The sequence below is a fragment of the Budorcas taxicolor genome, chromosome 22 (assembly GCF_023091745.1).
Source record: "Budorcas taxicolor isolate Tak-1 chromosome 22, Takin1.1, whole genome shotgun sequence".
In the NCBI taxonomy this organism is placed as follows: Eukaryota; Metazoa; Chordata; class Mammalia; order Artiodactyla; family Bovidae; genus Budorcas; species Budorcas taxicolor.
This window is the reverse complement of record NC_068931.1, coordinates 38360001-38372813: the sequence shown is the minus strand read 5'-3', so window position 1 is coordinate 38372813 and position 12813 is coordinate 38360001. Positions and strand designations below refer to the sequence as shown.

General features: G+C 42.6%; 1 protein-coding gene across 1 annotated transcript in view; it reads left to right on the top strand.

Moving 5' to 3' along the window:
* DLGAP1 (DLG associated protein 1) overlaps positions 1-12813 on the top strand; it is a 299073-nt gene that overhangs the window by 203115 nt on the left and 83145 nt on the right. Inside the window, exon 5 of the mRNA XM_052660275.1 lies at positions 4903-4932. Coding sequence (XP_052516235.1) covers positions 4903-4932 — 30 coding nt within the window. The remainder of the gene's footprint in view (positions 1-4902; positions 4933-12813) is intronic.

Genomic DNA, 12813 nt, shown 5'->3' with positions numbered 1-12813 from the left:
TGCCCTCATTCAAGAAAAGGGGGCATAACCCCCATCTCTCTATGGGAGGTGTACCAAGGATTTGTGACCATTTTTATTCCACTCTGGGTGACATCATGCAGGGCTTTGCAAATCATGTTAAGGCTTTCGAATAAAGGGTTTCATCTTAAAAATAATGAAGCGCCACTGAAGACTTTTCAAAGGTAAGGGATATCACATAATTGGACTTGCCTTTTGAAAAGATTGTTCCAGCTGCAGTATAAGAGTACATTGGAAGGAGATTATTAAAAACTGAATGGTTCTTTCTTAGTTCCTCTTTCTCTACATATACCTTATCATACAGATTTATGTGAACATTACTGTGACAATTTGGCCCAGGGTTGGACTTCCCTGGTGGCTCATATGGTAAAAAATCCACCTGCAATGTGCGAGACCTGGGTTCAGTTCCTGGGTTGGGAAGATCCCCTGGAGAAGGGAAAGGTTACCCGCTCCAGTATTCTTGCCTGGGAAATCCCATGGACAGAGGAGCCTGGGGGGGCTACAGTCCATGGGGTCGCAAAGAGTCGAACACGACTGAGCAACTGAGCACAATGACAGTAAAGGCAAGAAACTACAGATTCTAGAGACATTTGGATATAAAATCAATAAGCTAATATTCCTTGAAGTCTACGTAGAGCACAATCTTTTCTCCAACCCTAGTCCTAACACTGATAAACTTACTTCTTTGGGACTTTCTAACATTATAATCCTGAAGCCTAAATCTCTGCTGTAACTTATGTATCTTCACTCCACACATCAGTGTTCACTAACCTCCATGAAGACCAGTCTCTGAATAGAAATAGTCATTGGTCAAAATAGTAAAATCTAGTATTCTGCTCAGTGATATCCACTATTGAATTATACTTGCTAGGACAGATCAAATTTTCTTTTCTGACACCTGGAAACACTTGGGAACGATCGCTTTTTCATTTGATAAATATTTTAAGTAATTACTGTATGCCAGGCACTGTTCTAGTTAACGGAGTTACAGCAGCAAGCAAGAAAGACCAGATTCCTGCTCTCTTTCTGCTGGTGTTGTAATGAGGAAGACACCCCAGAACAAAGAACCAAATAATAAACCAAAAAGATAATTTTAGTAGTAATTTTGTTGTTGTTGAGTCCCTAAATTGTGTCCAGCTCTTTGCAACCCCAGGGAAGTCTGGCATGTAACATGCCAGACTTCCCTGTCTTCCACTATGTCCCAGAGCTTGTTCAAATTCTTGTCCATTGAGTCAGTGACACCATCCAACCATCTCATCCTCTGTTGTCCCCTTCTCCTCCTGCTTTCAATCTTTCCCAGCATCAGGGTCTTTTCTAATGAGTCGGCTCTTCACATCAGGTGGCCGTGTATTGGAGCTTCAGCTTCAGCAACAGTCTTTCCAATGAATATTCAGGGTTGATTTCCTTTAGGATTGACTGGTTTGATCTCCTTGCTGTCCAAGCATCTCTTAAGAGTCTTCTCCAGCACCATAGTTCGAAAGCATCAATTCTTTGGTGCTCAGCCTTTTTTATGGTCCAACTTTCACATCCATACATGACTACTGGAAAAAACATAGCTGTGACTAGACAGACCTTTGTCAGCAAAGTGATGTCTCTGAAAAAGAGAGAGAGAAACAAGCCAGTGAGTTCTTACTGGGTCTGCTCTAAGTACGGTAATCAAGGAAGGACTTCGAGAAAGTGACATTTGAATTAACAGTTGAATGAAGAGAAAGAGTTAGCTGTGGGGAGATCCAGTGGTTTGGGAGGGAGGGAGCAGCAGGTGCCAGGAGGGTAGAGCAGGGGGCCAAAAGGAATTATCTCTGCAAAGCACAAAGATAAAAATGAAGTGGTTAAAACATTTGAGGGAGGAAGTCACCTGAAATGAAGTAAAAGTAGTAAGAAAATAAGCAGGAATACATCCCATAGGCCTCAATGGCCAGGGCTAAAGATTCAACTAGTATTTCAAAAACAATGAGATGTCATTGGAGGGTTTTAGTGAGCCCCAGTCATTCACACTTTAGCATGAATTATTTTAACCTGACACTTTCTCCTAAGAATTACTTTAGATCAATTGAGGTGAGTCATCAGGTGGAAAAAACATTTCGGAAGACTATGAAGAATTAAATGTGGCGGAGGACGGGAGCGTTCATGTGTGTATATATATTTATGTATGTGTTATGGCTTACCCTTAATTCCAGGCAATGTCAGCATCAGCCAGTCACCAGATAATGTCTGTTGTGTGTCCTAGAAGTCAGCAGTGGAATGTGTAGCTTTTCAGCACCATCAATCATTTCTTAAATATTCATGTTTTTTAAAATATTTCTATTTTAAGATAAAGGAAATATCTTTTCATTCTATAAGTTTTTGTATAATGTTAATATTAGTACCCTAACCAGATTTAGCCAATTCTAGATTTTCACTATAACGTAGTTACTACCTTGCAGTATGAAAGCCTATCTTGCTATAGGGGAAAGCTGGACTTGGGGTTTAAAAAACATAAGGGAAATTCACATGGAGGAACAAATAACTCATGTGTCTATTTAAAATTATGTTTATAATTAGAGTTCTAAAGTCAGACTTTTGTTTTTTAATAGATCTTTTCCCCCTCACTCTATAAATACATTCCTGAGCTCTCATCCACCACCACCCACATCTCCCATAAGAAATTCTTTAGACTTCCTTGCTTTCTTTGCATCAAGTCTGTTTCCACACACTGATTAGGTCACACTGATGTCCTTTCACTTGAGTGACAGTTGCTGACACCCATGGTTATGCACAAAAATAAACACAGGTGAAAAAAAAAAAAAAACCAATACTCTGATGGTTTCCTGCATAAAGCTTCTATGGTTCAAAAAAGACAGAATCATCGCTTACTATGCCAATGACTCATACCTCTTGGAATGGTTGCCTGACCAAAAGATGACCAAGTCCATTTAGCGTGTGCTGCTAGTTGGTGCTCAATGACTGTTATTTCCAAGGTGATCTATATAGAGTATCCTTTTGCATATGACAGGTTTAAGAGGTTGTGAAATTATGGGCAAAATCATGGTAAATGCTCAGTTTATTCATATTTGGCTTGTTCAGTTAAATTATAACTCCTTTTGTGAATAACTTAAAGTATTCTGAAGGTCAAGATTCTCTTCTCCAGGCATGAGGAAAAAGAAACATCAGTTACGGTCATGATGTGTCAGACCTGGTTCATACCAGGTTGCAAGAGCCAACTGTTACATTTTGGGGAATTTTGTAAACCCATTATTAAACACACCCATGATTACAAACATGCAGTTATAATTATATTAAAACAAAGGTGATAAATACCTTAAAATCTTTACTTCCTGATTGTTTGACTACATTTTACTATCCATGCTTTTGGGGTTCTTTACATCTGCTATCCTTGTGTGGTGAAATATTTACTACATGATGGTTTTGCTATCATTCATCTCTTCCCAAAGCCATGTCCAGTGACATCAAAGCTGGAAGCTTGAAATAGGCCACAGTGGGAGTGTTTTCATAGTGTTGACATCAAAAGAGTTTTAACTTAATCAAAATAATATTTATAAAACTTGAACAGTTTAATAGTTCAAGAGATCACATAAAAGATATAATGATAATGAATTTACTGGGAAAAGAACAAATTGGGATGCAATTCAGAGCATTATTTTTGTCAAATCATGATTAATTTGCTGGCTGTGAATCCCACGGTTTGGTCCAAATCAGCAAAAGTCTTCTGTGAGAATCTGTTGGCTGCATGGAAGCTGCAATAAATAAGACTGTATATTTTATTATGATATGTAGATTGTGTACTACACATCACATATATTGGTAAAACCCATAATATACATACATAATACAGGCATATTTTTCCCCTTGTTAAACATTGACCAGATATGACTGGTTCCACCAGAAAGATGAAATTCAACTGGTAACTTAAAGTGTTTTTTTTTCCAGAAAGTTATAAAAGAGAGCAAGTTTGTCTCTTTGTGAATAGAATCTGTTAAAAATCAGTGGGTGGTCATGCTGATAACCAGTTTGGTTTACCAGTATTGAAAAGCGGTTTGTTTCCACTTTTAATTTGAGACTCCTCCCATTTGAAAGAAAACCAGACTTTCCACACAGTGAAACTGCAGACTTTTTTTTTTTTTTCAGCCTAAGGTATCATGGCTATCACACAGAGTTTGGGAAATATTGTTTATACTTACGACTTACACGGAAGAAAATGAACTTTCAAAATCAAATTATTGGACCAGGTCTAATTTATTTTAGTTTAGTATTTTGACCTTTCAGTTCACCGAAAAGTCACGTGGATATCCAGTCAAGGGTAGTGTCTGTTTGCTTCATGAACAATTTGACAAGCTCAGCCCCTCCACTGATCTGCAGGGAATGGGAGCACTAAACACGGGAGACCAGGAATGGCCTCTGGTCCAACCACCCCAGAGAAGGAAGTTGCCAGATCACACCGTAGTCCCTAAGCCTTGTTACACATTTCAGCAGAAACCTGTCCCGGCGCCTATTAGATGATCTCAATGCTCAGCTTAGGTAGGAAATACGAGGCCGTGATGTCCTCTGAGTTGTTTTATCAGTCCTTCATCCAGTATGACTTCTCTACAGAAATAGCCGGTCAGACTATTGAGACTTGGCCTTTGTTTCATCCAAACACATGGCCGATCCTTTATTTAGTGAAAAACGCTCGCAAGTGATACTAGTGGGAGATGAAGACACTCATGAAGCTTAACCAATGACTGAAAATTACTTCGTTTTTGACGCTGGTGTTTGTTTACTTAAATTCTCAAAAAGCCAACAACAACAACAACAAAACTCCAGATTTGAAGCATGTGTGTAATGTGCGAAGCCTGGCAAAGTAATGTGGGTCCATTCTATAACTGCGACTTTTTGTTTTTATTCAAGGTGTCATAAAACTGAGTTCTGCAGTTGAAGGTACGTTTTCACAACCACAAAATCAATACCGTTTTGCTTCAAGATTGCACCGCGTGGCTTTGTAGCTAGACCGCTTCTGTGGCCGTGGTGTCTGAAGCCATGTTCTAATCGCCAGCTACTGCCTTTCCATCTGTGTCTCCTTGTCCTGGTTCTCTTATGCCACACGTCCCTCAGCTCCCCAATGAGTGGCCGCAACACTGACCCCTGAGACAGCATTGATAAGAGGAGGCAGGTGTGGTTTTGCCCCTGATGGGACGGCCTCAGGACCACTGCTCCTTAGAGAGCATCTTTATCCTCTACGGCATCTTTATCTGAGGCTGGACCTTGAGTCTTGTCAGGAACCCTGCCCACTCCCCCACCCACTCCATCTTTCAGCAGGACCTTTTCTAGAGGGATTTGATTCCTCATCCCACTATAGCAGACATGCATGCCCAGGAAATATGCAGGCACAGAGTCATTAAAACTTCCTGATGGCTTGTCTGAAGTCACGAGGTGCCACCCAGGAGGTATTGCAGGAACCAGCTTCTTGAGCGTCATCCATGTCACTCACACCAGGTGGTTCCTTGGAATTGTGCATCAAAGACGCTGAGAAGAGAAGGAAGAGAGATTTAAAGCAAGAGGAGGGTTGGTGGCGGAGAGACCACACAGCCGTATTTCACCGAGTAACCCCCAAGAATGTTAAAAACACCTCATTTTTTGAAATGACTCATTGGGTATTGGTATAAAATTGACCACCTTGCCCTAAGAGGAGCATACATCTTGTAAGTAGGGAATATGTCATGCTCTCTCTTTGTGAGTGTCTCTGTTTGTTGTGGGGCGTGTGTGTGTGTGTGTGTGTGTGTGTGTGTGTTTTCTCGTTTATTGGGAGTTTGTCAGTCATGCTTTGGAGGGTTCTTCATCCCCATTTTATCAGGGGAGGCTCCTTGGAAGAGGTGGTGGGCTTTAAGGTGAATTTTCAAATATAAGGAGAGATGTGGCTTCGTGAATGGGCACTGCATGGAGGTGGGAGCCGGAAAGTGTGAGGAGGAGGGGCTCTAGTGGTGAGACCACCTGCTTGACTCAAGCAAAAGGACTGGGTGGGCTGGAGTTTGCAGGTTGGGAGATGGAAGAGAGACTCGGAAATGTCCCCATAGGGCTGGCCCATCCAGAGAGGGGGACTCTGCTCCTTTAGTGGATTTAGTACCATCACATTTTGAAAAGCACATTAAAAAGGGACTAATTCTGACATTCATGGCAGAAAGTGCATTGCTATCTCAAATAAGGAAGGGACCAGGAAACAGTACAGGCTATGGCCATTCAGAGTCAAGAGAGGAATCAAAGAACAGACCTATAGAAACGAGAGAGGACACCTCACGTGTGGCAGGTCTTTGTGAGGCCAAGCAGGGATTCAAGGTCCCTCTGCCCGAAAACACGGAATTTTATTGAGAGAAGATCCAAACCGCCCCTGGCTTAGCAAAAACAGAAGACACAGCTACCAAAGCAAGCGGGACCATGAGAATGACTCTGCCTGTGGAAACTCCCAGTGGCAAGTCACCCCAAGTTTCAGTTAATTATCTGTGGATAACAGTGGGTCCACCCTGGGCTGTTCAGATATGTTATCGCCAAATGGCTTTAAAGTCAGGGCTTTCTGTTGCCTGCTTGGCTTAAGCACAGTAGTCCACTTATAACAAAAGGATGGAAAACATTTTTTAAAAAGCCAGAAAGCCAAGAGGACATTAGATAATTTTAAAAAGTATTGTCCTGCTAGAACAGTGTCCCCATCATAATTTTGCTCATTGCTATGATTACTTCTGGTAGCATGGCTTATCAGAACCCTCCCCAAAGAGGTTTATGGTTTCAGAGAAAAAGAAGAGTGAGGCTAAGTATGGGCAGAGAGCTGACTGACTGCCTGGGGCTTTTTCAGCAGCCTCATCATCACAGGGTCTCCTCTGAGTTCCCAGGGCTCACGGGGAGTGGTCATGGGTACCAGAGGTCAGGATGGTTTGGACTGCTGCTTGAGCATCTTTTTGGCAGTTTCTTGGCTGGGGGCTGTAGCAGCTTGAAGGCTTGGGAGCATGCTGAGTTGTAACTGTGTGTGCCCAGGGGCTCCCCAGGACACAGTTGTTGTGTGTGTGGCAGGGGGGAGGGGGTTGTTATTCCACGCATGTGTTCTCACGCATCTGGAAGGGGAGCGTTTGATGGGCATGCTCTGTGGGATGTGTGTTGGACTCTCTTGTCTCTATGGGAAATCAAACCTCAGATGGTGGTCCTTATGAATGCTTAGCTCTTTTCTTGCTGTTTTCCATCTGCCGAATGAACTCAAGGCAGCTTCTACAGCTTATCATGGCAAGAAATACGCAAATCAGTGGAGGGGATCCACTGCCAGAATGGAACCTATTTCCTTTTCTTTAAAAATGGCTCTGTTCCGGATTTATCCTAGAACTCTGAAAATGACATTAATGTTGTAGGTAGGTTATTCTTTTCTTTTTTTATCTTCTTTTTAAGGAAAAACAATTGTTACAGTCATAAGAGAAAATCAACAGGGACTCCATGGGCTACTTCCTGCAGAGTATTTTTGTTACGCGGGTCAGTCTGTGCTCTTTCTCTGAAGCAAGGTGCCTCCTTCAGCATTTTGCAGCTTTGTGTAAGCTTTTAAAATCATCAGAAAGAAAAAAAAGCTATTTATATCACACCAACAGTAAGGTTAAAAGTGAACTGTCCTTTCATGTTTTAAAGACCTTACATTGAAACAGAAACACTCGTTGATACTTTATTTTGTGATGAAAAAAAAAAAAAATTTGAACAGGAAAAATATTTGTTTGAAAGAAATAATTGCAAAGTTCTGTTGATAACACTGATGGGTTCTGGACTCTAATTTTAGATTCATAACCCCAAATTCAGAAAATTGGGGGGAATTCCTTGGTGACCCAGCGCTTACGACTCCACGCTTCCACTGCTGAGGGCCTGGGTTCGATCCCTGGTCAGGGAACTAAGATCCCACAAGCGTGGCCTCAAAAAGTGAAAAGAAAATTGGGGTAAGAGAGAAACATCCAGACACCAAACTGGGGAGAAGGAGAGATAGTTGGGGTAATGGCAAGAATTCCATGACAGAATCTTCTAAATATTCCTCTTAAAAGGGATTTTCCCTCTTGAAATTGGAGCAGGAAGAGGTGCATATTTCCACAAAGAAGACCAACCTACCAGCCTATCCAAGCGAAACGGGGAGGCCATGGAAGAACTGAGTCATGCCTGGGTTGGAATGGCCCTGACATCCTGCCTGGATCTTTCTGGGGAGGGAGGGTCCAGCCCCAGCTGGAAGATCTTCATCTGACTCACTTGGTTTGTTCAGTGGACAGGAGAGACCTTGGGGCTGGGAGGCTGCTGGATGCTGGGGACAAGCCTTGCAACTGATAACCCAGCACACTGTGAGGAGACTTGCCTCAAAGGCAACTTGTTCATCCCCTGTAGGTAGGTAGGCAATCCAAAATCTCAAAATGATGTCAAATTCTTTTGATAGCCTCTGTGGGGGAATGAAGTTTGGCTTCTTTGGAAAAGTCTCGTGTCTTTAAAAATGGGAACAGATGAGCCTCTAGGAAGAAATCTAAGAGGCAAGATGGTGACACAACCCCCAGCCATTTTGGACATCACCCACTTTGGATGTGCCTTTAGGAGGGAAGCTGCGGTTTCAGTTCACACGGGAGGTGATGCTTTGATCATGGATCCGGTGTGATTTGATTTCATAAACAAAAGCTCTCCTGGCCTTGTGGAGCTTTTGTTCTCCTTTTTTTCCTTCTTGTCACTTCCTTTTATTTAGATAAGTTTTTTCTTCCAGTTGTATTGAGATATAATTGACACACAGCACTGTATAAGCCTGGGCTTCCCAGGTGGCACTAGTGGTAAAGAACCCCCCTGCCAGTTCAGGAGACCAAAGAGACGCAGGTTCGATCCCTGGGTTGGGAAGATCCCCTGCAGGAGGAAATGGCAATCCACTCCAGTATTCTTGCCTGGAGAATCCAATGGACAGAGGAGCCTGACAGGCTACATTCCATAGGGTCACAAAGAGTCAGACATGACTGAAGCAACTTAGCATGCATGCAATGAGTGTAGAAAGCTCTATTAGAAAACAGAAGGTTAGGTGTTTGAGTTCTTGTGGGCTTATCACGGAAGATGGTTAGTTGAAATAGATTAAACAAAATGAGACTTACTATACAACCATCGAGGCCTGTCTAATATCCACTTTGATACCATAAGTTGATATTACAAACTTTAGGATCTTGATGAAGTATATACTACAAACAGGCTCATTTTCCAGATAAAATAGGACTCAAAGACTGATGGTATCAAGGACTGTTGGAGTCAAATATTTCTGTTATGAACAACAAATACACAACGCCTTGTTTTTATTCTTTAAATGTTCCCACTTTTAAAAATGTAAGATTAACAGACTACTCACTATGATCTTTATAAAAGTATAAAATTATTCCATTAACAGTATGACATTCAAAGCAGTGAAATACACATTAATGTAACTGAGAGAAGAAAATAAAAGGATGAGATCATGAGATGAAAGAGGGGGGAAAAAAAAAAAAACAGCTGCCCAGCAGAAAAACAAACAAAACCCCAGAATTCATAGTGAAATGCAGTTGATTTATGAATGGAAAATATTTAAAATGCTAGCTAGCACGAAGGAAGAGTCAAGTGGTAGTCTTTACAACATATTGGGAGCTGGTCCTTACCAAACCTCTATTATATTTACATATTTTTTAAGAAGTAGAAAAGCTTTTTTTTTTTTAAGTAATCTGAATCAGAACTTCCCTGGTGGTCCATTGGTTAAGACTCTCTGTTGCCAGTGTAAGGGGTACAAGTTCAAGACCTGGTCAGGGAACTAAGTTCCCATACACCACGGGGTGTGGCCAAAGGATATAAAAAAGAAAGAAAGAATAAGAATATTAAAAGCACAGAGAGAGAAGGGAGCCCTTTAACAAAATATCCTATTACAAGGCAAGCTATGCTTTTTCAATTTGCAAAGAAGAATCCATGGGATGACTTTAAGGCTTAAAAGCATAGAAGGAAGACCATAGAGACAGAGGAGGAGGAAGGACACGAGCCCCAGTAGCACCTTCCACCTCATGGGTCTGTTCAGAGGGGCGGAGAGTAAGGGAACTCAAATTCAGGTCTGTAACACCTCTGTCTCTACTGCCTCGGGGCTCCTGGCAGCAATTCCTAGCAGGCTTAACCTCCCCCTTCATGGAAACCTTTACATGACCTGCCTAATGATTTCCTGATGGCCACATCCTACAGCAATGCAGAGCTTATGTAAGGATTTGGGCACATGCCACCTAGTAGCTTTGGTGGCCAAGACCTGTGAGCAAGACCTTTTGGTCATCACACCCTGTTTGAGCTTGCATGTGTGTTTTGGGGTGTATGGGGTGATGGGAATATCCCTGCTGAGGTCCACTGAGCAACCCCTCTCCACACATACACACACCCAGCTGGAGGCCCAGGCTGTGTGGAAAAGTTTCATTACTGGGAAGCTAGGAGAAACGCACTCAGGTTATAAAAAGGAAAACTTTTCCTTTTCACAGAGTCTTGAGGAATCTCAAGCAGAGATATTGTTAGCAGAACTTGAAATAGACTGAATCCCTTACATAGGTGAATTTGTGTATTGGATCCATTATACGTGAGAAGCCTGGAAACAGGAGATTCCAGGGTTGGTGTAAACAACTGTTGTTAATTGAAATTAATAACAATTAGTTCAGTTCAGTCGCTCAGTCGTGTCCGACTCTTTGTGACCCCATGAATTACAACACACCAGGCTTCCCTGTCCATCACCAACTCCTGGAGTTCACTCAAACTCATGTCCATGGAGTCAGTGATGCCATCCAGCCATCTCATCCTCTGTCATCCCCTTCTCCTCCTGACTCCAATCCCTCTGAGCATCAGAGTCTTTTCTAATGAGTCAACTCTTCTCATGAGGTGGCCAAAGTATTGGAGTTCCAGCTTTAGCATCAGTCCTTCCAATGAACACCCAGGACTTATCTCCTTTAGGATGGACTGGTTGGATCTCCTTGTAGTCCAAGGGACTCTCAAGAGTCTTCTCCAACACCACAGTTCAAAAGCATCAATTCTTCGGTGCTCAGCTTTCTTCACAGTCCAACTCTCACATCCATACATGACCACAGGAAAAACCATAGCCTTGACTAGACGGACCTTTGTTGGCAAAGTAATATCTCTGCTTTTTAATATGCTGTCTAGGTTGGTCATAACTTTCCTTCCAAGGAGTAAGCATCTTTTAATTTCATGGCTGCAATCACCATCTGCAATGATATTGGAGCCCAAAAAGATAAAGTCTGATGCTGTTTACACTGTTTCCCCATCTATTTGCCATGAAGTGATGGGACCAGATGCCATGATCTTCGTTTTCTGAATGTTGAGCTTTAAGCCAACTTTTTCACTCTCCTCTTTCACTTTCATCCAGAGGCTTTTCAGTTCCTCTTCACTTTCTGCCATAAGGGTAGTGTCATCTGCATATCTGAGGTGATTGATATTTCTCCCAGCAATCTTGATTCCAGTTTGTGCTTCTTCCAGCCCAGCGTTTCTCATGATGTACTCTGCATATAAGTTAAATAAGCAGGTGACAATATACAGCCTTGACGTACTCCTTTTCCTATTTGGAACCAGTCTGTTGTTCCATGTCCAGTTCTAACTGTTGCTTCCTGACCTGCATATAGGTTTCTCAAGAGGCAGGTCAGGTGGTCTTGTATTCCCAACTCTTTCAGTATTTTCCACAGTTTATTGTGATCCACACAGTCAAAGGCTTTGGCATAGTCATTAACTACAGTCAATTACAATTCACCACAATGGTGTTCAGTATTTACTTTGTTTCAGGTCCCTGCACTGGGACCTTCCCCGATATTATCTCACTTAACCTCTCAACGATCTATCAGAGAAGTACTATCTGCATGCCCATTTCACTGAAGGATTTGGAGATCATCCAGCTAACCCAAGGCTGACCCAGGACTGAAAGCCCTGTCTATGTGATTGCATAACTTTAAGCTCTGGCAGGAAGGGATGGCCACACTCACGTTTTCAAACTGAATATCTTTCCAACTAGCCAGTTTGGGATTGCCTTGTGTAACTCAGAAAAGTCACCCCTTCTGCAGAACGTGTGAGGCAGGGGCAGTGTGCAGGATCTCGCGAGATCTCGCGTGGGTTCTGTACCCACGGTCCCGCCTTACTCTGTCTCTTTAATGCAGCATAGGCTATGAAGAGGCTGGGAACCCAGAGACACAGGGAGACTGAATTCTAGCCTTCCCCACCACCACGTTTCCCCTTCAGAGCCCATCTTGGAGCCTAGATTGCCCATTATTTCCAGATCCCAAGCCAACATAAACCACGACATAACTAGTTTAATTGTAGGTTCACTAGGAAAACACATACACACATCCAAGGAAACACAGGTGCCCCTAATCCCTGAAGAGCTAGCCAAGGCCACTCATCTTGTAGGTGAACCCCAGCTTGCACCAGAACCACCCGAAGGGCTTTTTAAAACACAGATTGCCAGCCCAACCGCCCCCCCGCCCAAAGCTTCTGAATCCTGGGTCTGGGTGAGGCCTGGGAACTTGACTCCCAGGTTCCTGGTGCTGCTGACTCTGCTGTTTGGGGGACCACCTTTGAAAACCACTGTTTTAAGGGATGAAAGCTTTAGCTTTGTGATTACATTTCTGAGCACCTGTCTCTGTCTGTTTAATTGTGATAGCAGCTGTTCATCCCTACCATCTGTGTCAGTTTCTTATTGCTGTTGTCACGTTATTACCACACATTTAGGGACTTACGACAACACCAGTCATCTTACAGTTTTGGAAATCAGAAGTCTGAAAAGGGGTCTGCAAGGGCCTCTCC